Source organism: Sebastes umbrosus, chromosome 13 (genome assembly GCF_015220745.1).
Source record: "Sebastes umbrosus isolate fSebUmb1 chromosome 13, fSebUmb1.pri, whole genome shotgun sequence".
NCBI lineage: Eukaryota > Metazoa > Chordata > Actinopteri > Perciformes > Sebastidae > Sebastes > Sebastes umbrosus.
The window spans coordinates 12,579,197-12,606,760 of NC_051281.1; the positions used below are offsets into that span (position 1 = coordinate 12,579,197).

Here is a 27,564-nt window from a genome sequence, read left to right on the forward strand (position 1 = left end):
CCATTTCATTTTTTATTTTTTTGACTTAATCATATCTGGAGCCTGATACATTGCTGTTTTTCATACTACACAGCCATATTTCACAGCTCGTGTCAGAAATTGTGCTGCTGAGTAATAAATCAGGACGACGGATAGATAGGCGAGGTTCATCATATCTTATAGCTGGTCAGAAGGCAGCCAGCCAGAGACTGTGGCCCGCTGGCGCTTCTCAGATGAGATATCAGCACTCGAGGGCAAACGCAAACATAGGCATTACGGTCAAGCATGATTTATTGGAAACAATTTAAGTGTATTGATGCACAAGTTAATAATGGCAAGCCTTTTTTTGAACTGGATATATTCTACAGATATGAGTGGTGTTCCTGAATAGCTTGAAGGTTGTTTTGAGTGTATGGTCTTCAAAAATGAATGCACAATAAACGTGAATATTCATGCACATGGTGCGGAGCCAATTATAATGCGGAAGGTTCCTGTGAATGACTACTTACTGTCAGTCCCAAGTGGCAAATGAGTAATGAGAGAGCATGCATTATTCCACATCAATGCTTGTACTTCCCCCTCAGAGACACTGTGGACGCTTTCAGGTTTCTATGCATGCATCCATACGAGAGCATGTTCATACTGTATGCGTGTTTCTTTGCATGTATGAGTGTGCATCCATGTATTCAGGGGACTCACTCATCCCGGTAGAAGCAGGGGTAGGGGAAGGGCTGCAGCTGGACGGCCGGATCTGCGACTCTCTGTCCGGTCTGGGTCTCAATGATAGCCCGGTCAATGTTCTCCTGCAGGTAGACGAAGCCCCGGTTGTAGCGCAGCGTCAGCCTGGCCGAGATGTGGTTGTCCTTCACATAATAGGGGTTCCGGACTCTGTCGGTACGCATGACGTTGTCCATGTGCATGCGGATAGTGTATCTGACTTTGGGAGGCAGGGGGGATGTGGAGGAGGAGGACCTGGCCTGACGCTTCCTGGATGAGCCCTCGTCTTTAGGGAGCTTGAAGATGACACCTTAAAGACAGATTGCAACATTTCACTTTATACTTAAGGAGAAAATTCAAAGACCACACTGGACACTGAGTCAATACCAGCAGGAGAATACACCTTTTACCATTGGCAGAGCATTTTGGCAAATTTTTCTTGGGCGCTCCCCACATAATCAGCTGTGCTGCTCATCCCACAAATACATGATCCTTACAAGTTGGACATCATTGCGATGGTAAATAAACAGGCTTTCCAACGATGTAAAATACAATGACCATTAGCATTGTAACAACAGAGAAATAATCGACCAAACACAAGTTTCCGAACTTTGTTTTTCCAGTATATATACAAGCTTTGGTGACCCTTGATGGGGGTCAGGACCCCCAGCTTGGGAACCAGTGTTTTAGAGGAAGTACTGTAGATTAAAAAGATGTAAATGAGTATTTGTTTGGTGAGGTGGATGCTTTACCTCAGTCACAGGCTGGGCTTACACTCATGAAACCTTGGTGTTATCTTACCCACAAACTCTAACAAATAAAAAGTATAGTATACTGGAGAAGATGAATCGATATCAGAAATCATTGCAGGTCGTGGATGCATGCTGCAGCATCCTAATGAATCTGGAGGACTCTATTCACATAAAGCTCGTCCATTATACCCAATATTTGCAGTACTCACTTGCGTAGAGATCACGGTTTTTGGCGAGGTCCTGAGCTACGGTGTCGAGCTCGTTGGCGGAGTCGAAGCCACGGTAACGGTCAAACTTGATACAGGAGGAGATGTTCACCATCAGGGTGGACAAGGTGGTGATCTGTTTCATTATGTGTTTGTTTTTCTCCAGCAAGACGGTCATGTTAGCTTCGGGGGGAAATGAAAAGCCATTTAGAAATTTACTGACATGGTTAAAGCAACTCTGAGTGCAGCTTTAGATTTGATTGCTGTGAATTCAAATTAAAATAATGACATTGGCCTTGTCTGTTTAGAGTCATGCCCTGTTATGATATAAGTTAATTAAGATAGAAATATGATCTGACAATACAAGGTAATCTAATTAAATACCTGTTTGTCAAAGTCAAACCTTGACTGACATGCATAATCACATCAAGGAAAGACGCCCTAAGAAATGCATGTTGAAATGAGTGCAATGCTTCCTGTAAACCTAAGGAGCTGTCCTATTTTCTGATAGCATGGATATTTTACAGGCAATAAGTCAGGGAGGAATATAAAGGTAAGCCTGGTATCTGCAGCTTACAAAAGTAAGACCTTCAAATGCTCACTCACAGAAGTTGCTGAGCGTCTCCTTCATTCTGCCGACATTGATGTCTGTCTGCATCTCAATGAAATTCACAACAAAGGAATTGCCGAGGGAATTCTGGAAGGAGGGGAGAGAGAGTGGAAGAGACGATGCACAACATCAATATTCGGCTGCTGAAACTCGTCGCAGACCACTGCAAAGTTTATCTCCAGGATTTTTCAGCGAGACGACAGCGAGCCAGCGAGAATAATTAGATATACAGGAGACTGTTCTGAGTTTTCATACCTGCAGCATTGGCAAAGTGTGGCCCAGTATTTCGGCAGACTTCATGATGTAGTTGGAGGACTCAAGCCAGTCCTCGGAGTATTTCCTCAGGTTTCCGAACTCCTTCAAGGTGCCATTGGCCTGGACAAGGAGAGGACAAGGACGAGAACATGTGAAAATGGCTGGGTATCAGCAAGATTTCATAACCTGCTGTGTGTGGCTGTTTCAGTCTGTGAAGGCAGCAGTATACTAAAAACAAAGTCAAACTGGCTCAAAATAGAGCTAGTGGAAGATGGTGGTGCATACAAATATGTGTATACTCCCCGCAACCCTGTATTTCTTGTTTACTATGTGCCAGTCAAGGCTGCATGAAGACTACACAGGTAACTATCACTTAGAAGAGGTAGAAATAGAAGTGACAAGAACTTCTGTAAAAGCGTGACAAAGTCAAAATGAGGGATTTTGGAGAATTTCGAACATACAGTTCATAAAGATCATGAAGGTGCTAACCCCGAGACAAGCTGGCTGTGACATGTGTGAGTATGTACTGTATATACCTTCTCCATTATGGCCCTGGTGGTTGGTGTGTCAGGGGTAAACAGAATATTTCCCATCAGCATTGGTTTGAGGAAGGCCCAGGCGATGGCTCCTCCAGTGGTGTTGACCATGTCCAGGTACATGTTCATACAGAAGGGAGCTATACAATGAGAGAAGAGAGGAGAACCATTTAGACATGTAAGATTCACAATGGTGACATGACAGCTTGAGGATCGTTTTTGAGCTTGAAGGATAAGGCTGGTGTTATTTGATATTTTTCTCCTTGTCAACAAATCCCATGAATAAATCAGTCTCTTAAATCTGGGGTCAGCAACATTGGAGAAACCAGCAAGAGTACGCTGGATTTTGAATCAATAAAAAATCCCTAAATCTAGCGAGAAAGTCACCAAGTCATCAACACTAACAGTCCATCCGTTCAGGCTTCCCTCCAGAGCCACTCCCCCAAAATTATCCTTATGAGCGTAAACCAATGGGCAACTCCGGGATCTGAAAAGTGAAGCCAACGCGGAAGTGCTTTAACTTGCATTATTTCTAATAGCCAGCAGGGGGCGACTCCTCTAGTTGCATAACAAAGTAAGATTGTATAGAAGTCCCTGAGAAAATGACCCTACTTCTCACTTGATTTATTACCAAAATGCCGAACTCAAGGCTTCAAAAATGGCAGTCCACAAACCAATGGGTGACGTCATTGTGACTACGTCCACTTCTTATATACAGTCTATGCACGTAAACAACGAACATGGCTATTGTTAGTGCTCAAAGCCATCAAGCTAGCAGCCTGTGGAAGACTCCGGTGACGTGCAATGAGTATAAACATGGCCACAAATATGTAGTTCCAACCATTCTGGATTGTAGGATCAATTAATGTGTTAGTTTTGGTCTTTTAATGTGATTTGCTGATGATAAGAAAAAACTGAATATCACCAGCCTTATTCTTTAATCCTTATTCCTTTATGAACTGTGAAGTGAGTCTTGTGGGAGCGAAGGTGGTGACTACTAGCTATAATATCTGTGTCACTTTTGAGTTTTGAAGTTTCACTTTCTGCGAGCGGAGATGCATCCACCCATATCCAAATTCAATATAGGGCAAATAGGGGGGTGGTGTACTCTATTCTGTTACTGCCAGTTTTGTGATTTAGGCTCAGAGTGCTAGAAAATGTCTCTTTTCATCTCCCTAATGTGCATACAGCACACGTTACTTATTTTTGATTGTGTCTATCTTGTAATAAGACACGAATGAATGCTTTTGATAGCAAAGGAATCCCATGTAAAACACTGAATACCATACAGTTAAGAATGGCGACTGCACTAACTATAAAATTCAGTTTGCAAAAGCCACAAATCAGTCCTTCTCCGAACATACTGGCATCTTGTGGAATCTTGAACCTCTCGATCATCTCCTCCCTCTGGCGGGGGTCGGAGAAGGAGTTTGACTTCGGCGTGGCAGGGAGTTTGGAGATTCCCAGCAGAGCCACGATACCTTTACTGCACAACGCTCGAGAGAGGGTGACAAATGTAGCTTGGCTAGAGAGCGTTTCCCTTCGTCCTCTCACCATCTGGAAGAAAATAGAGATTGATACTTATAATACCTAATACTTAACTATTGATTTTCATGTATTCAAAATTGAATATTTTTCATGCAAGTGGGAATACAAAACTGGAGGCCCTCAAAAACCAGTTAAAACAAGCCTCAGCAAAACAATTTGATGTTGCCTGCACCAGTTTTGTGTATGCAATATGGTCACAGGAATATTTTTGAGCACTGAAACTGCATTCGTTAGACACACACACACGAATACATTGTGGGTAAAGAATTGTACAGCAGCAAAGACTACATACGTCTCTAAATTCAGGATCGGCCATCAGGTCGATGTCATTCATGGAGAGCATTAAGGTTTGAAGCTGACCAATGGCAGGAAGAATCGTGTCCATCATGTTGGTTAAAACCTCAGCCATCTGGAGCATAACTCTCACTAGGCTCTGCAGTTCCTCGGACAAAACCATCTGAAAGACAGGGACCAGCATTCAAACATGTTTCTATAGTTTTTGAAACTTTGTTTTCATGTTCAAGAAAAAGAAAAGAAAAGAACAGAACAAGGTAGGAGCCACACATTGGTAGAGAGCATGGTTTTTCAACTAGCCACACAGTAGGTTACATCCCTTAGACTCTAAGGGATGTAACGGACTACATACTCTAAGGCTTAGAGTATGTAGTCCATTTTTACAGTATTTTATATATTGATCAAATCGTAGTCTTAAGGAAGGGTCAATTTCTCCATACAGTGTGTTTTGTTGACAACTGCGATCCAGTCGTCCTTTGATGGCGGGTTTGCCTGCAGCCACTTCCGTGTGATGGCTTTCTTGCTTGCAACTAAAAGTACTTCCTAAAGATATTTATCCTGGGCCGTGAGATTGTCTGGGATTTTTTCTAGGTATAATGTGACAAAAGGGTAATCAACATCTATTCTAAAAAATGTCCTTATTTCTTTGGCAATCTTGGGTTAAAGAGCAGCCCGAAAATATATGAAAATGGCCTGCCACTGGTTTACCACACTGCCTCCAACATTCATCCTGCATACATTTCAATTTTGGAGTCACAAAATATTGTATAATGTTCTTCCAGCAGAAGTCTCGCCAGGATCTGAAGTTGGTAGTCCGTGCCGGACCCTCCCAAATATCGTTCCAGTCATCCTCAGATATCTCCAGGCCCGATTCCCTCTCTTATTTCTGTTTGACCAGTAACTTTTGAGTTGAACTTTGGAGTTTTGTAATCTATTATATATTCGTGATACAAGAAGTTTGTTGTCTTTAGTCTTATATGCGTCTAATGCAAATAAATTATTCAAGTTAGGTACTCTCCTCTGTTTGATTTCTTTACTAAAGTCATGAACGCGGGAAATGTTGCTGTTGTTGAAATACTGTTGGAGGCCTAGTGTTTAACTGCAATGGAAATTAAAAATATATATGTTATTAAAATATAAAATATGTGATAAAATATGTTTCATCTATATGATTTTACATGTCAAACACTGCCAAAAGAATTAAATGTTCAGACGAAGGATGTGATGTATGAATAATACAATTAATTATTATAGCAAGTTTTGTTTTTAAGCTTTTTGGGCGTTATCTACAGAAATAAGAATGGTCCAAAATGATGTAAATTGCATAGTTTTAGGCCAAAAACCTTACAATTTTCTTTGGGGAGGATCCCCCAGACCGCCAGCTAATAATAACTATAATAACTATTAAATATAAATGATCCTGGGCATTCAAATTAAAACAAAAAACATGAATATCATGCAGCATTTACTTCATCATCATTATATAGACTGACTTTCTCTCAGCACACCAACTCTGACTGACATCCAGCGTCCCTGACTAAAGTAATCTCTGACCTGGAGATATCTGATTATGAGCATTTGAATGGTGGCTAAAAGACTCAAAGCCACTACCATTAGTTATAGCGCAGTAAGCTGTTACACCATTATGTGCCCACTTCCTAAATCACATAATAGACCGGAAGGTTTAAACTCTGGATCGCATGCCATCCATTTCAATATTTTCTTCACAAGGTGAAACCATTTGCAGGTCTTAAACCATACCCTTAAAGAGCTACCTCGATCCACTGGTTTGCTTCATCGAGATAAGAATCATGATGTTGGTAATTACATAATAAAGATTGTGCCCGTATTTTGCTGGTAAGTCTTTCCATTTGGTTGAACAGTCCGGATTGCACCAGCATATCATTTTAGCTGGGCGGCAGTGAAATAGTCCATGGAGGGCAGAGTCCACCCTTATCTTTAGATAACTGTAGAGTCCTATATTTAATCTGGAGGCTACACACAAATCTTAAAATCATCATTTTCCATTCACTGAAATCTTTAGGGGGAACTTCAACAGGAAGTGACTGGAATAAAGTACAGAAACCGGGGGACTACATTCATTTTTATAGTTTCAATTCAGTTTGACATGTCTAGTAGCAATACATGCCATCTATCCAGGTCTGCTTTAATTGTCTTAGCAACAGGACCATGATTAATTTCATATATTCTGGAGATGTTTTTTGGGATCCAAACCCCCAGATATTTAATAGCCCATTTGAGGTCAAATCTGCTTCGCAAATCAGCATTTGATGTAAAGTTATAAGAAATTATTGAACCTTTTGTGTGTTCACAATTTATATCCTGAGTTTCAGGAAGGACATGGAGAGGCGACTGTTCATTCTAAACAACAAGGTAAGCGTAGATGCTGAAATAGCATCAGTTATATCAGAACTGAAGATGTTTTCACTCTTCTCCCGACTGGCTTTGGCAAGACTTTGACTGACGGATGGTTCATCCAATCACCTGCCAAGTATTTTTTGAAAGTGCCTGCCCTTTTCCAAACAGTTTCCAAGTGCATTTGAATATTTTTGACAAGGCATGTCAAAAACCTAAATTAGGACAAAATATTAAACAAAACCCAGGATGAAAATAACTAAAATTACCTTTTTGGGTTGAACAAAGCACATGTTGCATTTCAAATAGAAAATAAGACTATTACAGAAACCTGCTTGTACACATTTTGAAATAACTGTATCTAGGCAACTAGATTAGTTTTTGGGACAGACTCTCAGATCAAATGAAAAAAAACATCAGATATGAAATACTTTTTTAAAAATGTGTTTGAGGGAGGCAGAGCTTTGTCGAGTGAACAAACATGTTCTTGTACAAAAGCATTTCTCTCTTTCTTACATGTTCCTCAAACAAAACACACTACTGTGTATCAAACATGTTTTGCGACTGCCCAACAGAAACTATTCCTTTGGTCATTCAGCTATCACAGAATAACGTGCATTCACCACATTTTCAAATTTTCTGGTATTTTCACAAATAAAGAAAGAAAAGGAATTCCTCTTGAAGAAAGTATACAACGTTATTTGTTTTTTTTTGACAAAAGACTCAATCTGAATTCAGCCTTACTCTGTAGATGAGTTTCTCCATGTTGAGATGGCGAGCCATCAGCAGCGAGAAGCTGTACCACTGTCCAACAGACAAGGAGCAGAAGGTGTTTAAGATGACCACATCGGTCTCTTCCATATTCAAGGCCGCTGCGGAGCTGCAATGGCGTAGGTTGATCAACCAGGACAGGATCTGTTTCAAAAGCATGAAGAGAGTATGGAAACATAAGCCTACCTGGTAAAGGAATAAACGTGATCCATTCTCTAGTGTCATCCAGACTGTTTTCAAGTTGTCAATTATGGAAATGTGTTTGTTCCAATTCAAGAGATGTGTATGAGTCACATAGGTCAGCTACAGCACAACCACATCTAGTGTTTTTACCTTTTTTACCGGTGTAGTGTGCAGACAGTAATGTGTTAACAACCAACTGATAAACTCTTTTTAAATTGTTTTCTGCCCACTTTTTGCAACATCATTTGCGGTGTGCTAGCAAAGACTTTAAGAGAACAGCCTTTCACATGCCTCGTATGAAAAAACGTTGACAATGCTTTCATCCTTTTATCCAAGGTGCTTTGAAGGTTACGCTTCTGTTGCGCCTGCCGTCACTAAGCAACCAAATCCTGTGTGCTGCGATTACAATGATGATGAAGATGAAGCTGCAGTAATTTAGCAGTAAAAGCCTCACTGACTAAACTAAACAAAGTCAAATCAAAGATAAATGGATTTCCAGCAACGTCAGTCCCTCACAGTAGCTTTACTGCTCGATTTGTCTGTCAGTTCGGGTGACCTTTCTACCGGATGTTGTGACATCCGGACGGAAAAGGTGAAGAAAGTAAAGTAGTCCCTGGGACAGAAAAAAAAGCTCTGGGTAGTCCTGCACTAAAATGATTAAGTACTCCTCCATATATTTACTGTTGACTAATATTTAGGGAAGAAAGAAAAGATATCTGCCGGCTGATTGGTTGTTCCTCGTCACATGACATGCGGTGCACGCTGCAGCTCCAAAAGTTGAACTATTTCTATTCGGTCATCACGCGCTGAAAAACAGGCACTTGGGAACGCTTGCCCTCCGCAACGATGTCCTTTTCGCATTTGAGCGCGCCTGCCACACGTCTACATTTACAACAACAGATTGGAGGCCGCAAAAAACGTGTCATGTGAACAGCCCCTTATTCCACAAAGTCATGTCTACCTGATTGATACAGTATTAAATAAACAAGCTGGCTTTACGAACTTGCCATAACTGAATGTTACAGGGTTATCCTCACAATGACAGTGAAGTTACATTTACTGTATGTTGCATCACGTAGCACCAGCCTTAGGCAAAGTATAGAGGCTACCTGTATATATATAGTATATACTGTAGACTACAGAGGCCTAATTAAAAAACAATAAAATGATGCAAGTCCACATAACATGCTAGTTAATAATGGGAAATATGATTTGAGGGTATAGAAGTGTGTCTGTTCACGAGAATACAATAAGGACCTTGTTCCACACTATATACTGTATGTGGATACACACTGAGGATGTCCTTAGCTCACCTCTAAGTTGTTGTTTGGTAGTGTGGTTTCCATCAGGAGGTGGAGAGCAGCCGTATCAAAATTCATGTGTTTCTGAACATCCTCAACGAAGGCTGCTTTATTCCTCAGCATCTCACCGACCGTCACCGCTCCTGGGAAACAGAGTGATATGAGAGCAAGTTGAAAAGTCTATTTTATATTATGACACTGATGCAGTGTATTGTTTTTCTTTCTCTATATTGAACCAGTAGATCTAGTTTCACTTCTATAATGGTGGAAATTCTGCAAAAACAGAATTGTTTTTGCTCTCAGTTGCATTTTCCACTGAATTCTTCAACTAGGTGTCTTGTGAATGATTCCCTAAAGTAGCACTGTATCTCGATTGCATTCCCTGATATAGAATAGCTGGAACAGCTGCCAATAAACCAGATCGGATAACAAAAACATACAAACTACTAGCTGGTTTGTCTGATCATAATATGACTCTTACCATCAGGAAATTGACAAAAAAGCCTCTGCAGTATTTTAGTAGTAACAATCCCGATCGGGTAAGTCCAAAATTGTCCAATATGAACATGTGTTCAGATGTAGCTTTCTTTTTTCATTGCCAATTGCCAATACCTGTTTTCTAAAAAAATAAAAGGCTCTTTGAAAAGAGTAACACCAGGCTGCTGTTTTGGCAGAGAGGACCGCGCTGACATTAACTGTTTTCTCAGCCAGCCAATCATAAAGTGACAGCGGAGAAATTGGCCGCCGTAGATAGTTATTATGGTTCGATAATACAGCAACGAGCAAAGTGGTGGCATCAGACACAACATGGGTGACAGGTGAGCAGAAATTAGCAGCCTGTTGCTATGGAAACAAGGTATTTGATCTGCTTTTTGTTACTGATATCACATCAGGCACCTTTTAATACAAAAAGTGACCACAGCCCTAAATCTGAATTTTGGACATTTCAAAACTTCCTTTTTAGGTTATAATTAACTTTATTTTTTTCCTTTTTCAAAGATAATCTGTATGTCGTTTTCAATATAATCTCTTCTTCTCTAATATGTGTCCATCCTTTCCCTTATTCATAATTAGCCAGCCATCAGTGAGAAGTACAATCTGTGTGGTGGGGGGAAAAAATGCAGAAACGAGGGGAATATCTGGTAGGTCTACTATAAAACAGTGTGGTAGTGGTGCAGGAATGTGAAATACAGCAACTGTTGTGGTATAGAGAAATGTCTCACCTGGGGAGGTGATGTTAATGTTGAAAGAGCTCAGGCTGCTGGTGTTAAAGCCCAAACCTCGAGTCAACACAGAGGACCTGTAAACACACACAAACACAAAGAAATAAATACACTTAAATCAAGAAATACAAAAAACAAATATGTCATAAGAGGAAACTTTGCCTTTAATTCAATCACATAAAATGCTGCAGGGCGTCCTGCAGGCTAAATGGGCTGAGGTGGAAATTCAGTTAAACCAACACAAGGAAACTTTGCCTATTGGCCCCAAACGGCAGCAAGAGTAACTATTTCACAGACTTCAATACTCTCAAATCCTGGGAGGTGAGTTCTGTAAAGTACAACATCCCAGACAACTCTGTGATATTATTTAGCAAATTAAACAAAAGGGATGAAAGAGGTAAAGAGCTAGACGATGGTGAGAGCGTCGTTATCTGTACAAAGTGCTGCTTATTGCTGTGAAAAGAAGACAATGCTGTACCAGTTTGACTGGACGTTGTAGGTTTGAGGGTCTCCAATGAAGGCCTGGAAGATGGCGTCGGTCAGAGCGGTCGTGTTCATCGTCAGACTCTCAGTCAAGATCTGCAGGCTGGGTAGAACAGTGTGACACAGCTGACCGGGCTCGATGGAGAGGGCCAACATCAGCTGACGCACAGACTGCGTTTTCTCCAAGGTGCACACCTACAGTAAATCAGTCACGTAAGCACCAAGCAAGTTTCTGGCCAAATCTCAAGATCAAACATATGCAACAAAGATTGGTTGGTTTGGACATACTGTTGAATATTTTACTAAATGGTTCATTTTAGGACTTTAGGGTTAGAGTCTGTAACAAATCTGTCTCACTGTGACTCAAAGAATCCAACTGAAGAATTTGAATGTGTTTTTCTTAGGGCTGTCAAAGGTAATGCGATAATAACGCATAACGCAAATTTGTTTTAACGCCACTAAATTCTTTAACGCATTAACGCAACTTGCGATTTTTAGGTTGTAGCGGCAGCATGCAGTTTGCGGCACGTCATAGTCAAGTCAGCACACTGACACACTGACAGCTGTTGTTGCCTGTTGGGCTGCAGTTTGCCATGTTATGATTTGAGCATATTTTTTATGCTAAATGCAGTACCTGTGAGGGTTTCTGGACAATATTTGTCATTGTTCTGTGTTGTTAATTGATTTCTAATAATAAATATATACATACATTTGCATAAAGAAAGCATATTTTGTCCACTCCCAAGAGTATTAAATACTTGACAAATCTCCCTTTAAGGTGTTATGATTGCTTTTTTGGCACTGGCAACAAATAATATCTTTTAGCATTTAATCAAAAAACACATCAATGTCAACCTGCAAAAAAAACATTTTGTTTCAAACTGTAATCAAAGTCCAATCAGTGGTGTTGTTGTTTTTGTTGCCTATTTATGTCCATGTTGCAGCTATATTTTGCTCAAATTTGACCACTTTCAAACAACACAGTGTCACAACTACAACACAGCATGACCACCCTAACAATACTGCAGGGACACTTTTATCATAGGCACAAACAGCATTGGAGTGGGTCTAAACTCTGATAACATTAGTGTCATATTGTAAAAGTTCTCAAAATCATCTTGAGTACTTCTAAAACACTTAATGACAGTAGTTCGTTTTCGGACATTCTGAAGTACTGTTTTTCCCTATTTTAATGAATGTTGCATGTGTGAAAGTGTCAGGGTCAATGCAGAGACCTTAGATCTCAGGTGGCCAAGCTGCTCTGCGAATCGTGGGTCCATCGGGCTGATCTGGAAGAGCTCAGCTGCTTTTTGGAAGGTCTCTGCCATGAGCATCAGGTTCCCTGTGAAGGGAGGCAGAGAGGGAACCAGAGGGGGGGAGAAAAAGAAGGCAAGAGAGAGGTTATTAGAGTTAGACAGGAAGTTGGGACGGGAAAGGGAAAAGAGGGCAATAAGGTCTGTAAGGTGACAGAATAACATGACATCCCGCTGGGTTTCATTACGACTCGCACCATTACGGGGCAGCGTCGTCAGCCAGCGAGCAGCAAATGATGTGCTTAAAGTGCAGCCCTGTGCGGGGACTGATGGGGCCAGAAGGGCAGGCAGTACTAGCTGCTGTCGTGCATTAAAACACATCTGACAAGCCCAAAGAAAGGCGCCACCTCGGGCAGCGAGATGTGATGACAGAATATTTAATTAGGCCAAAATTAGACAATGGTGATGTTTAATCTCAGGGTGCTCAACACCTAGAGGCCTTTGCAATTACAACAGTGTATGAATGTGTGTGTGTGTGTGTGAAGGATAGGAGTGGCGTTGCGGAGAAGTGAAGCTGCTTACAAAGTAATTTTATGCACTAAAAACATTATCACACAAGCACAGACGCCAATTAAAAGGAGGTCATAGATGTCCACTTGTGTGAGTGCGAGGGGAGACGTTTAGCGCGGGCGGACAGGATAAGTGATTGAATTCTACTTTGCTAATGAGATTTAAAAAGGTGCTGAGTGGCTTTCTGCTGGAGAAGGGCCATATGGCCTTGGGCTCTTTGGGAGCTCAAGCTAAGCTGATGTGAAGCCTTATTCCTCATATCTCCACAATGAATTATGCCGCGCTATAATCATGTATACAATAACAACAGCGTTAACAAAACGTTTTATGGTCTTCCTGTGGTCCCGTAATAGCGATGAAGGTCAAGAGTAAAGGGGTGGCACTCCTCCATGCTGTGTGACTTTTTAATGGCACAGGCTGGCAGACTGTGCTTATACATACTGTACATATTGTCACAGCAGGTAGGTAAACACAAGCTGCAGCATCAGTGTGAGCAACAATTAAGCATGAGTGGGAGGGAATCAATCCACGAAAGAGTCAGTAGGTAAAGTTAATTTGGAGAAACTAAAAGCATCATTCATTTTTGGGAGTCTCCATTTAACTAACAAGTGCACATTTCTCATTATAAAGCTGCCCTTGGTCAAAGAAGCCTCTCACTGTCCAGGCGCGAGTCAGAGAGAGACGGTAGATCTGAACTGTTAAGTTACCTTGAGATTCACCGGCGAGCGCTCTGGTGATATTTTTAAGCGCCGAGGAGAATGGAAAACCGGCGGGAAGCACATTGGCAGCATTAGCCAGGAGATCCATTGATGACCTGAGGAAGATTAAACAAAGGCTGTTTAGGAAACAGGGGCCAACAGAGCAACATAATGTTGAAACACAAGGTGAAAAGATGAGATTCAAAGCAGTTGCTTTTAGATGCCGGGGCAAATTTATATCTGAAGTGAGATACTGAGACATATTTGAGAAGGTGGAAATAAGACTTACATCTGAACAGCCGCAGGGAGAGTGAAGAAGGAGAGCAGCCCAAGACCAGCATCGATTGTCTTTTCCCGAAAGGCACTCGAGTCCCCCGGTATGCCTCTTGTAGATCCCTTTATCACAACGCTCAGATCAGGGTTGGCGAAGACCATCTGGACTGTCTCTGTAATTTCTGCCGTGGTAACAGGGACGGAGATGGCTCTGAACATGGCAGGGTAGTCGATTTGGAACAGGTCTATGAAGTCGTCCATTGGTTCCCTTGCCATCATCATCAACGGAGACTCGCGTCTGTTTCGAACCCTCCCCGTATGGTTACCGTAACCGTTATGCTGCTGGTACATACTGGGATGGTAGGACATGGGGGTCATGAGGCCACTGGTGCTCATCAACTGCCTCAGCATCGCAAGTATGTTTCCAGCTAGGTCTTCAAACGGCTCCGCGTTCGCTGGCATGTCCATACCCATCTGGGTCAGAACAGACAAGAGAGGCCTGAGGATGTCGTAGATTTTGGGCAGAGCCTGAGTCAGCAGATCCAGTCCAGACGCTTGAGTGGAGGTCAACCACGCACACATCGCGGTCAACTTCTGCGCGATCACGCTCGAGACGTTGGATGCCAGAAATCGCTCCAGGGCTCGGTAAACCATAGGTGCATCCCCAAATATCTCCATGTCAATCACCAGTCTGACAGCTTGCCTCAGCATGTCGGGGAGAGATGCCGCATTGGGTCCAGACAAATCTCCCCACATCATGGGGAAGATGTCGTCCGCCGTGATGTTTGCGGCGGACAGGAAGATCATCGCTGCTTCTCTGAAGAGGTCCTGGGATGAGCTGCTGTTTTGAAGGAGATGGTAGTTGCCCAGGATGTGCCTCAGAGCTCTCTCTACAGCTTCAACGTAAGGCTGGATGAACGGGGCCACGCTTACCAGCTCATCTGTGAGCATTTTGAAGGAAGACAAACTGAGAGAGAGGAAATTCAATGAATGTCAAGGTCATTCTATAGAAACAGTGTCATGTAAACAAATGTCAATATGAATTAGAAATAATTAAGATGATTTTAAGGCCTAAAGCACTTCTGTGGACTAATTCTCACCTACTCCTTGAATGCAATGATTCATTTCCTGAACACACCGATTCCATAAAACTCAGATTTCTCATTTTTTACCAGAAGTAATATTTCCTCATCATCTTTCTTTATACTTATTCACATAGTTTTCCCATTTCATCCTTGATAATAGACTGTGGAGTCTCTCCACTATGATCAATGATCTATAACTCATGTAGTCAGACCTGATGGATTCCCTGCGATATGCAGAATGTGATCCTTATCGCCATGCCCGGCTCGTTATTGCAGCCGGCGTATAAAGGGAAATCAATTTTAAAAGGATGTCTCAGCTAGCTGAATCATGGTTAAGCTGCTATCTGTGCAGGCCTGCCTGTTTTCAGGCAGAATCGCATTAAATTAATCAAGTCGAATGCAAATGTGGTCACTCCAGCTCCTCGTGTAATTAGGTATGAATCAAATTGGCCTGACTGGTGCATTGTGGATAATGTTGTAACAGCAAATGGAAAGGTGAGTTCATGTATAAGAGAGTCTGTGTAGAGATGCAACTGACTCTTGACAGAATTTAATGGACATTTCTACAGTCAGATACAATATTGTTGAATATGATAATATTATTTATGATAATCACATGCAGTTTGGGGCTAGTTATAATCAAGTCAGCACACTGACACACTGACAGCTGTTGTTGCCTGTTGGGTTGCAGTTTGCCATGTTATGATTTGAGCATATTTTTTATGCTAAATGCAGTACCTGTGAGGGTTTCTGGACAGTATGTGTCAATGTTTTGTGTTGTTAATTGATTTCCAATAATGAATATATACATACATTTGCATAAAGCAAGCATATTTACCCACTCCCATGTTGATAAGAGTATTAAATACTTGACAAATCTCCCTTTAAGGTACATTTTGAACGGATAAATAATGTGACTAATTTGCAATTAACCGCAATTAACTATGGACAATCATGCGATTAATCATGATTAACTATTTTAATCGATTGACAGCCCTAGTTTTTTTCACATGCAGGTTTTGAGAGTCTACAAGATTAATTTGATGTGATGTCTCATCCATAATCACTTCATAATTACATGGATCTGGGATACCAGATTAACAAAAAATAACTTTTTTTAAAAGTGTTTTATGTTGGGTTTTCCTGTTAAGCACAATAAATCACGACCGCAATAAAGGGCACATCCTGTTAGCAATGACATAATCTTGTTGTGGCTGTAAATAGTTACCTGTTTTGCAACTGCATGTCTTGAAGCTGCTTGTACAAGTAAAGCTGTGCTTCGTGGCTCAGAGGCCGGCCTGCGAGCTGAGAGAGCTGGCTGAGGATGGCCGAAATGACCCGCTCTGTCACAAGTGAGCTGTTAATGTTGGCTTGGTAGAAAGACTGTACAGCCTTGACAATCCCGGCAGATGTGGTGCTTACATTCATTGGTCCCCCACCCATCTGCTGTAGAGAAAACACACAGTAGAGATGGACTGTTAGCAATGAGGCAGCTTTCTCTGTGTGTCCACAATGCCACCAAGTGGTGAAACTGTTAATTGTACTTGAATAAATGGTACATTTTTTAAATACATTTCAGTCTGGTCTGTGAAGCAAATTCAGAATGTAGTATCCTTCTATCAAATGTGTTTGTTTGCAATTTCCTATTCAATTTAGGGTGCATCTACTCACACTCATGTTCATATGGGTGTATACAGCCTGGGATGCAGCGTAGGCCTTCAAAACAGGCTGCAGGCTGATGTTGCACCACATATACACGGTGGCTTGGCTTAGCCCAGACGCCTCTCTCACCGGCTCCCATGCCTTGAGAACTTCACCGCACCCCAACGTACCATTAGCCTAGAGGGAAAAATGTCAACGTCTCATCGTGTTTCATATGTATTGTTCAGAGAAAACCAGTTCACTTTGCGAGACAGAGATGGAAATAGAACAAAATAACGGTGAGACAAAAGGCAAAAGCACCAGGGAAATCTCATAATCTCTCTGTTCGTGCAGTTTACAGAGAAGCAGAGAAAAGGGCAGAAGTCTCACACAGGTATCATCGCTTCTCACAGACTGACGTACCAGTACACACCCACACGTACTGTATATGCATAAACAATGTATCTGCACAGACACTGGGTCAGCTCTAGGGTTTCTGCCATGTCAGATATCTCTGATAGATGGTAACAAGATTCCCTCTAAGGTATACACAAGACACTTTAATAGTGCTCTGCTACACCATACTATATTTCATCATAATCTAATCAAATATTTACTGAGGCCGGATGATACAGTTAAACAATAACCATGATGGCAGACAGAAGTAAATTAAATGAGCATTAATAATAAAAATAAAAGTAACAGTTTGACATTTTGGCAAATACGCCGTTATGCTTTGTTGCAGAGATGAGAAGATCGGTGTCTGTGCAGTTAAGAAGCTGGCGCCAGCGGTATCAATCTTCTCATCTAACCAGTGGTGGAATTTAACTAAGTACATCTACTCACGTACTGTACTTAAGTACAAATTTGAGGTACTTGACTTTACTTACTACTCCACTACATCTCAGAGGGAAATAATGCATTTTTTACTCACTATATTTATCTGACAGCTTTAGTTACTTTACAAATTAAGATGTTTGCATGCAAAACAAATGATGAGCTCTGGGTCATCGTTTGCCGTATTTTTTACAAACCAAACAATCAACCGATTAGTGGAAAAACTAATCAGTGGATTAATTCATAATGAAATTAATCTTTAGTTGCAGTTTGATACAAATGAGCTCCACCCTCAACCAACTACAACAGTAAAATAAAAGTGTTTTTACATGACTGCATGAGTGATAATAATCTAATATCCTATAAAATAGTATTACAGGCACAGGGGACATTTTTCTGCATTGAGTACTTTTACTTTTAATACTTTAAGTACATTTTCCTGATTATACTTATATACTTTTACTTAAGTCACACATTAAATGCAGGACTTTTACTTGTAACAGAGTAATTTTACAGTGTTATATTAGTACTTTTACTTCTGAATACTCTCTCCACCACTGCATCTAACTATCAACAAAAAAAGTGTATTTTCCAAGATGTCAAACTATTCCTTTAAATAAAACATACCAAAGTTACCAGTCTAGTAGGTACAAATGCATGATCGAATGTGATCCAATACAACAGCCCTGCAGTAAACCCTATATTCATCAAGCTTATTATTTTTGCTGAAACTGTGTAAGTGGTGATGATTTAACTTTATAGTAATGTTTGAAGCAATGTTTAGTTGTAGTATTACATTTTATCATACTGCATTGAAAAGTGTTTCCAATATTACATTAGAGAAACCTTTCAATATTCTGTCATCTTTTTTTGGATGGCATCAAAGACATTGCTACTGATGTATCTGTGATACAGACCGATTTCGTGTGATCCAATACAAAACATCCACTACAAAGGTTGTGTGTCATGCGCAATTTGATCCAAGAAAATGATAAGAACATTGCGTAGCCTACAGAACACACGACTTTGTTAAGTGATAACATCATGTTTTTTGTTTTGTTTGTCTGTCTGTGACGATAAAGGTTACTGCAGTTCAATGCACTCATAACTGGCTTATAGACATGTGTGTGTTTTGGGTTATTTGTGCATGCCAACATACATACTGATACTGTAAATATTGGCAGATAATACCAGCTTGCCAATGTATGGCTATGGCTCTAGTTTGGGGAAGCATATGTGACAAAATCTGACAAGCACCTAAGTTGTTTTTGCTTTTTTTAAATTTTTTTCTCTTTTATATCAGAAGGTCTTCTATTAGTGTCACCAAAAGCAGCATTTCTTATTGTTGACTTCTTACCACTGACTGAGGTATATTCTTAAAGGACCAGTGTGTAACATCTGGCGGCATCTAGCGGTGAGGTTGCAGATTGCATGTGCCAAGCGTGTAGAAGAACTACGCAGGCCGATGTGAAAACGTGAATGGCCCTATCTAGAGCCGTTGTAAGAGTAGCGTAGGTCATTTGGAGATTAACAGTCAGTGTGTAGAGTGTGTGTGTGTACGTGGGAAGTGAGTCGTGAAGCAAGAGAGAGAGAGAGCGTCGGCGAATGTGTGTGAGCGAACAAGTGAGCCAGTGGAGCAGAAGAGTTAATTTAGCTTTGAGAGTATCAAGTAAATGTGGAGTGGAAGTTGCAGTTTGTGCAGAAATAAAAGCTGCAGCTCCTCAAGACCAACAGAGGTTTCCCGTGTCTTGTTTAAATGGAGTGACGGCAGGGGTTAACTCTGGATCGAGTAACGTTATCGACTCCGGCCCAAGCAGGAAAAGTTAACAAAGTGGTTTGTCCGTTCTGGGCTACTGTAGAAACATGGTGGCTGGCTCGGTGTAGACAAGACCCGCTCCCTATGTAGATATAAACGGCTCATTCTAAGCTAATGAAAATGCACCGATCCTTATTTTCAGGTGGTTATACACTAAAGAAAACATACTAATATTAATATTATATTCCATTTCTGCCAATAGATCCCCCTAAATGCTACACACTGTTCCTTTAACCTTTGAAAGACGCATAAATAACTTAAGTAACAAATCCCAGCCAACATTCAGTTGACAGCTGCGTTATGATAATGTCATTCAAAGTGCTAACCCTCATGTTATTCCTGGTATGTGGATGTTGCATGTGAAAAGCCTTTAGAAAGGGTAAACAGACATGCAAATGTATGCAGGTAGGTGGAACAGACAGATTTGAAAGGAAAACACATTCCCCACACCATTCTCTTACATAAGTCTTTGAAAACTATCGATGAATTAGGTGGGGCACCAAGATGAGAGATCGGTATTGTTAGATGCACTAATGCATGAAGATTTATGCACTGATACAGTTATCTCACCTCCCACGTCACTCTCTCACACACGCAAACACGTCCACAAAAAAAAAACGCCAGCAAATGCCTGTGAAGAGAGACCAAGGAGAACAGTAGCAGTCTAACCTGCTCAGCTGCTTTCAGCGTGCGTTCAATGGCATGCTGCATTTCTTCCGAGACGTCAGACAAGTTAAAATGACTGCCGTTCACAGTCTGCGTAATTTCTCCGATCAGGGTCAACAGGGGCGTCTGAAGGCTGAGTATCAACGCTGGGAGAAAGAAAAGACAGAGATGGTTTAACCAATATGAATGGCTTTACAAAAAAATATTCAACCCAGTCTCCCACAAAGTTACGTTCCCATACAACCAAACTGCATTCTCAATTACGTTTCGAGGGAAAAACATATTTTCTCCCGGATTACGGTCGCAGTTTTAACCACGTGGTTAATGTTGTAAATTGAAACATAACAAAAAACACAACAACACTAACTCAGTTAGCTTCAGGCAACAAAACTACTGGGTTATGTTTAGTAAATTGACATCATATTTTAGCTTAAAATGACTAAGTTGCACATGAGACACAAACAGCGGTCTCCTGGGGAAAAATCCTGTGTTTGTTGGACACATCCACCACCACTTCACCCACCCATAGTGGATTTTCTCACCTGTTATAATCGTTTTTATACCGTGTAACATTCAATAACGTTTTTATGCCACGTAACTTTCATTAACGGTCACTCAATATACTACGACTCTTGCACTCCGTATTGCTCGTTGTACTACGTCACTTGCTGCAGCTGTCCGTACTATTATTATAAACGTGTCTGTGATATGTCAAAGACAAACGTAATTCACGACAAAATACGTTTCCTTCCAAACGTAACTGAGAATGCAGTTTAGCTGTATGGGAAAGTAATTTTTAGGAGATAGGGCTGTAATATTTTACAGGTGCTGAACATAGGAAACAATTTTTCCTTCAGTCAATGAGTCTTGTTGTCCTCACCGTTCTGTCCTTGTATGTTGTTCACGATGCTTCCTATGATTTTCTCCAACATTGGGATAACAGATGGGTCCCATGGCTCTGTTCCTTTGAAGGTTGACAGTAGGGCCTCTAGTATCTTTTCAAGTCTGTAACAACACACATGGCATTTGGTTTAGGGCAATCAGAAGCAACTGAGCAGCAGTTTTTATCATCTCGTACAGACATATGAGTGCAATTCAATATTAACCCACTGTTTAATCAACATCAATACTTGTTTGGTCTGTTTCCATTACGAGTGGTAGTTAAACTTACTTTTCCCACGTCTGTTGGTTTGCCTTCTCAGTCAACAGCTGCTCCAGGACTGGAGCAAGATGAGCAAAAACCCCCAGCGATGGTGGACTTACAGGTGAGCCTGGGTCTCCCATGATGAGTGCCCAAAGACTGCTCAGGAGTTTGCCGATCTGACAACAAAAAAGTAGAGGGGAAAAGGGTTAAACTGATTTTATATGATTCAATGTAAAACCTCAACTACAGGAGTTGTGGTTCATGTGCCCTTTCGATTGATGAAATATTATGATCACATTGAGTTCAGGATACATAACTGATAAATGATGCATGTGACAGTGTTTTGAGCCTTACCTGGTCAAAAATCATGGGCAGATTTTCTGATGAACTCTCAGAACCTGCCCAGAGACTCATGTTGCCTGAAATCACAAGAGATTTTGTTCACAAAGTGGACCTCGATTTCAATGTCAAACATAATCTGCCGTGTGAAATTAGGAGCGAAGAAGTGCACAAGGCGACCTCCGCTCCATCAGAGTTCATCACGATTTAACAACTTGTCCACCTACAGTGACACAGAGAAGCTGACTTGCCTTGGCCAGACTCCAAGATAAAGTGAGTGATGTTAATGAGGACGGAGACGAAGGCCTGGGCTGGGCTGTTTGGAGGAAGGAAGCTCTGGTCTGCGGTCATCTCACCCAGGATCCTGAAGAAACAAAGCACATCAATATTTCACATCTGAACATGTCTCATCAACATGGGTGTTATTTTCAAGCATTTGATCCAATGCAGCATCACTCACAACTGATACCAGATGTTTGGTCCACTGGCTGCGGAAATGCTCTCAAAATACATGGTTGGTATTTCGAGTGCAGGAAGCAGGTATTCAGCGATTTCTGGTAGTGTCTGTTTGATAATGCTCTCAGCCCTCTTGAGGATGAGGAGGGAGATGTTACGCGATGAGGCAAAACTGATGTCTGGTTGAGTGAGCTTCAGTGAGTCCTGCACAATTTCCATGATGTCCTGCTGTACAGAGAGCGGCAGGGGGCCTGTAGCTCCGGTCAGGGTCTGAATAGCACTTTGGACGATGGCGGCTAAGAAGTGGACGTTCTGTAAAAATAAGGGAGCAAAAGGTTTCCATTTTTCACACAGATTTTATGTGATTCAATGCAAAAACCCTCAACTACAGGTGTTGTGGTTCATGTGCCCTTTGATCCATGAAATATTATGAAAACAATGAGTTCAGGACACGTGACCAGACGTGTGTGCTTTGGAACTGATAGTTTCAGTAGCAACAGAGATGGCATTGAGATGTTTTATCAGCATTTTATATTTAATGTAATATCATGTTTAACTTGCAGACCTTTCAAATGTTTGATTTTCCACAAAATGAATTCATGCTGAACTTAATTGAAAGGAGACAAAACAAACAAACATAATGAACTTCTCATTGTCGCATGTGACAGTGTTTTAAGACTTACCTGGCCAAAAATCATGGGCAAATTTTCTCCCGATGCATTCTCAAAACTTGCCCAGAGACTCATGTTACCTGAAATCACAAGAGATATTGTTCACAAAGTGGACCTCGATGTCAACGTCAAACATAATCTTCTTCTTACAGACAACAAAAACAGTGTGCTACTTTGATCCACAGCTCTCAGGCTGTGTGGCGTCAACGCTTGAATAATGAAGTGCACAATGCGACCTCCACTCCATCAGAGTTCATCACGATTCAACAACTTGTCCACCTACAGTGACACAGAGAAGCTGACTTGCCTTGGCCAGATTCCAAGATAAAGTGAGTGATGTTAATGAGGGTGCAGACGTAGGCCTGGGCTGAGCTGTTTGGAGGCAAGAGGCTCTGGATTGCATTTATCTCATCCAGGATCCTGAAGAAATAAAGCACATCAATATTTCACATCTGAACATGTCTCATCAAAATGGGTGTTATTTTCAAGCATGTTTCATCTGATCCAATGGGAGGAAAATAGCAGCATCACTCACAGCTGATTCCAGATGTTTGGTCCACTGGCTGCAGAGATACTCTCAAAATACTGGGTTGCTACTTCGAGTGCAGGAAGCAGGTATTCAGCAATTTCTGGTAGTGTCTGTTTGATAATGCTCTCAGCCCTCTTGAGGATGAGGAGGGAGATGTTACGTGATGAGGCAAAACCTATGTCTGGTTGAATGAGCTTCAGTGAGTCCTGCACAATTTCCATGATGTCCTGCTGTACAGAGGGCGGCAGGGGGGCTGTGGCTCCAGTCAGGGTCTGAATAGCACTTTGGACGATGGCGGATAAGAAGTGGACGCTCTGTAAAAAATGAGGGGGAAAAATGGGTTACATTTTTCACACAGATTTTATGTGATTCAATGCAAAAACCTCAACTACAGGTGTTGTGGTTCATGTGCCCTTTGATCCATGAAATATTATGAAAACAATGAGTTCAGGACACATGACTGATAAATGATAAGATCATGTTGTTTTGTTTTGTTTGTCTGTCCATGATGATAAATGATATTGCGTTTTTGTAGACGTGTGTGCTTTGGAACTGATAGTTTCAGTAGCAACAGAGATGGCATTGAGATGTTTTATCAGCATTTTATATTTAATGTAATATCATGTTTAACTTGCAGACCTTTCAAATGTTTGATTTTCCACAAAATTAATTGATGTTAAACTTAATTGAAAGGAGATAAAACAAACAAACACAATAAACTTCTCATAGTGTGACAATGTTTTAAGCCTTACCTGGCCAAAAATCATGGGCAGATTTTCTACCGATGCACTCTCAAACATTGCCCAGAGACTCATGTTGCCTGAAATCAAAAGAAATATTATTCACAATGTGGACCTCGATGTCAACGTCAAATAAAACAAAAACATTGTGCTACTTTGATCCACAGCTCTCAAGCTGTGTGGCATCAACGCTTGAATAATGAAGTGCACAATGCGACCTCCACTCCATCAGAGTTCATCACGATTCAACAACTTGTCCACCTACAGTGACACAGAGAAGCTGACTTGCCTTGGCCAGACTCCAAGATAAAGTGTGTGATGTTAATGAGGGCGCAGACGTAGGCCTGGGCTGAGCTGTTTGGAGGCAGGAGGCTCTGGATTGTTTTCATCTCATCCAGGATCCTGAAGAAATAAAGCACATCAATATTTCACATCTGAACATGTCTCATCAAAATGGGTGTTATTTTCAAGCATGTTTCATTTGATCCAATGGGAGAAAAATAGCAGCATCACTCACAACTGATTCCAGATGTTTGGTCCACTGGCTGCAGAGATACTCTCAAAATACTGGGTTGCTACTTCGAGTGCAGGAAGCAGGTATTCAGCGATTTCTGGTAGTGTCTGTTTGATAATGCTCTCAGCCCTCATGAGGATGAGGAGGGAGATGTTACGTGATGAGGCAAAACTCATGTTTGGTTGAATGAGCTTCAGTGAGTCCTGCACAATTTCCAGGATGTCCTGCTGTACAGAGAGCGGCAGGGGGGCTGTGGCTCCAGTCAGGGTCTGAATAGCACTTTGGACGATGGCGGGTAAGAAGTGGACGCTCTGTAAAAAATTAGGCGGAAAAATGGGTTACATTTTTCACACAGATTTTACGTGATTTAATGCAAAAACCTCAACTACAGGTGTTGTGGTTCATGTGCCCTTTGATCCATGAAATATTATGAAAACAATGAGTTCAGGACACATGACTGATATGATAAGATCATGTTGTTTTGTTTTGTCTGTCCATGATGATAACTGATATTGCGTTTTTGTAGACGTGTGTGCTTTGGAACTGATAGTTTCAGTAGCAACAGAGATGGCATTGAGATGTTTTATCAGCATTTTATATTTAATGTAATATCATGTTTAACTTGCAGACCTTTCAAATGTTTGATTTTCCACAAAATTAATTGATGTTAAACTTAATTGAAAGGAGATAAAACAAACAAACACAATAAACTTCTCATAGTGTGACAGTGTTTTAAGCCTTACCTGGCCAAAAATCATGGGCAGATTTTCTACCGATGCACTCTCAAACATTGCCCAGAGACTCATGTTGCCTGAAATCAAAAGAAATATTATTCACAATGTGGACCTCGATGTCAATGTCAAATAAAACAAAAACATTGTGCTACTTTGATCCACAGCTCTCAAGCTGTGTGGCATCAACGCTTGAAAAATGAAGTGCACAATGCAACCTCCACTCCATCAGAGTTCATCACGATTTAACAAAATGTCCACCTACAGTGACACAGAGAAGCTGACTTGCCTTGTCCAGACTCCAAGATAAAGTGAGTGATGTTAATGAAGGCGCAGACGTAGGCCTGGGCTGAGCTGTTTGGAGGCAGGAGGCTCTGGATTGTTTTCATCTCATCCAGGATCCTGAAGAAATAAAGCACATCAATATTTCACCTCTGAGCATGTCTCATCAAAATGGGTGTTATTTTCAAGCATGTTTCATCTGATCCAATGGGAGGAAAATAGCAGCATCACTCACAACTGATTCCAGATGTTTGGTCCACTGGCTGCAGAGATACTCTCAAAATACTGGGTTGCTACTTCAAGTGCAGGAAGCAGGTATTCAGCAATTTCTGGTAGTGTCTGTTTGATAATGCTCTCAGCCCTCATGAGGATGAGGAGGGAGATGTTACGTGATGAGGCAAAACTCATGTTTGGTTGAATGAGCTTCAGTGAGTCCTGCACAATTTCCAGGATGACCTGCTGGACAGAGGGCGGCAGGGGGGCTGTGGCTCCAGTCAGGGTCTGAATAGCACTTTGGACGATGGCGGGTAAGAAGTGAACGCTCTGTAAAAAATTAGGCGGAAAAATGGGTTACATTTTTCACACAGATTTTACGTGATTTAATGCAAAAACCTCAACTACAGATGTTGTGGTTCATGTGCCCTTTGATCCATGAAATATTATGAAAACAATGAGTTCAGGACACATGACTGATAAATGATAAGATCATGTTGTTTTGTTTTGTTTTGTTTGTCTGTCCATGATGATAAATGATATTGCGTTTTTGTAGACGTGTGTGCTTTGGAACTGATAGTTTCAGTAGCAACAGAGATGGCATTGAGATGTTTTATCAGCATTTTATATTTAATGTAATATCATGTTTAACTTGCAGACCTTTCAAATGTTTGATTTTCCACAAAATTAATTGATGTTAAACTTAATTGAAAGGAGATAAAACAAACAAACACAATAAACTTCTCATAGTGTGACAATGTTTTAAGCCTTACCTGGCCAAAAATCATGGGCAGATTTTCTACCGATGCACTCTCAAACATTGCCCAGAGACTCATGTTGCCTGAAATCAAAAGAAATATTATTCACAATGTGGACCTCGATGTCAACGTCAAATAAAACAAAAACATTGTGCTACTTTGATCCACAGCTCTCAAGCTGTGTGGCATCAACGCTTGAATAATGAAGTGCACAATGCGACCTCCACTCCATCAGAGTTCATCACGATTCAACAACTTGTCCACCTACAGTGACACAGAGAAGCTGACTTGCCTTGGCCAGACTCCAAGATAAAGTGAGTGATGTTAATGAGGGTGCAGACGTAGGCCTGGGCTGAGCTGTTTGGAGGAAGGAGGCTCTGGATTGTTTTCATCTCATCCAGGATCCTGAAGAAATAAAGCACATCAATATTTCACATCTGAACATGTCTCATCAAAATGGGTGTTATTTTCAAGCATGTTTCATTTGATCCAATGGGAGGAAAATAGCAGCATCACTCACAACTGATTCCAGATGTTTGGTCCACTGGCTGCGGAGATGCTCTCAAAATACTGGGTTGCTACTTCAAGTGCAGGAAGCAGGTATTCAGCGATTTCTGGTAGTGTCTGCTTGATAATGCTCTCAGCCCTCTTGAGGATGAGGAGGGAGATGTTACGTGATGAGGCAAAACTCATGTTTGGTTGAATGAGCTTCAGTGAGTCCTGCACAATTTCCAGGATGACCTGCTGGACAGAGGGCGGCAGGGGGGCTGTGGCTCCAGTCAGGGTCTGAATAGCACTTTGGACGATGGCGGGTAAGAAGTGGACGCTCTGTAAAAAATTAGGCGGAAAAATGGGTTACATTTTTCATACAGATTTTACGTGATTTAATGCAAAAACCTCAACTACAGGTGTTGTGGTTCATGTGCCCTTTGATCCATGAAATATTATGAAAACAATGAGTTCAGGACACATGACTGATAAATGATAAGATCATGTTGTTTTGTTTTGTTTTGTTTGTCTGTCCATGATGATAAATGATATTGCGTTTTTGTAGACGTGTGTGCTTTGGAACTGATAGTTTCAGTAGCAACAGAGATGGCATTGAGATGTTTTA

The 27,564-nt window shown here is 41.2% G+C and overlaps 1 protein-coding gene across 9 annotated transcripts in view; it reads right to left on the reverse strand.

Moving 5' to 3' along the window:
• Nucleotides 1-27,564, reverse strand: part of abca12 (ATP-binding cassette, sub-family A (ABC1), member 12) — an 86,394-nt gene that overhangs the window by 35,680 nt on the left and 23,150 nt on the right. For 2 of the 9 annotated variants that reach the window (XM_037790067.1, XM_037790075.1), the window contains exons 22-55: nt 26,971-27,278; nt 26,743-26,855; nt 26,466-26,533; nt 25,715-26,022; nt 25,487-25,599; nt 25,210-25,277; nt 24,470-24,777; nt 24,242-24,354; nt 23,965-24,032; nt 23,219-23,526; nt 22,991-23,103; nt 22,696-22,763; nt 22,017-22,324; nt 21,808-21,920; nt 21,572-21,636; nt 21,245-21,393; nt 20,954-21,078; nt 20,077-20,219; nt 16,785-16,952; nt 16,342-16,559; nt 14,045-14,995; nt 13,765-13,871; nt 12,470-12,576; nt 11,230-11,429; nt 10,752-10,828; nt 9,541-9,671; nt 8,018-8,188; nt 4,896-5,060; nt 4,420-4,612; nt 3,056-3,195; nt 2,520-2,639; nt 2,261-2,351; nt 1,658-1,837; nt 679-1,006 (exon numbers count right to left, since the gene is read on the reverse strand). In XM_037790067.1, coding sequence (XP_037645995.1) covers nt 679-1,006; nt 1,658-1,837; nt 2,261-2,351; nt 2,520-2,639; nt 3,056-3,195; nt 4,420-4,612; nt 4,896-5,060; nt 8,018-8,188; nt 9,541-9,671; nt 10,752-10,828; nt 11,230-11,429; nt 12,470-12,576; nt 13,765-13,871; nt 14,045-14,995; nt 16,342-16,559; nt 16,785-16,952; nt 20,077-20,219; nt 20,954-21,078; nt 21,245-21,393; nt 21,572-21,636; nt 21,808-21,920; nt 22,017-22,324; nt 22,696-22,763; nt 22,991-23,103; nt 23,219-23,526; nt 23,965-24,032; nt 24,242-24,354; nt 24,470-24,777; nt 25,210-25,277; nt 25,487-25,599; nt 25,715-26,022; nt 26,466-26,533; nt 26,743-26,855; nt 26,971-27,278 — 6,206 coding nt within the window. The remainder of the gene's footprint in view (nt 1-678; nt 1,007-1,657; nt 1,838-2,260; nt 2,352-2,519; nt 2,640-3,055; nt 3,196-4,419; nt 4,613-4,895; nt 5,061-8,017; nt 8,189-9,540; nt 9,672-10,751; nt 10,829-11,229; nt 11,430-12,469; nt 12,577-13,764; nt 13,872-14,044; nt 14,996-16,341; nt 16,560-16,784; nt 16,953-20,076; nt 20,220-20,953; nt 21,079-21,244; nt 21,394-21,571; nt 21,637-21,807; nt 21,921-22,016; nt 22,325-22,695; nt 22,764-22,990; nt 23,104-23,218; nt 23,527-23,964; nt 24,033-24,241; nt 24,355-24,469; nt 24,778-25,209; nt 25,278-25,486; nt 25,600-25,714; nt 26,023-26,465; nt 26,534-26,742; nt 26,856-26,970; nt 27,279-27,564) is intronic. The other 7 variants (XM_037790069.1, XM_037790070.1, XM_037790073.1 and 4 more) reach the window with 7 other exon arrangements.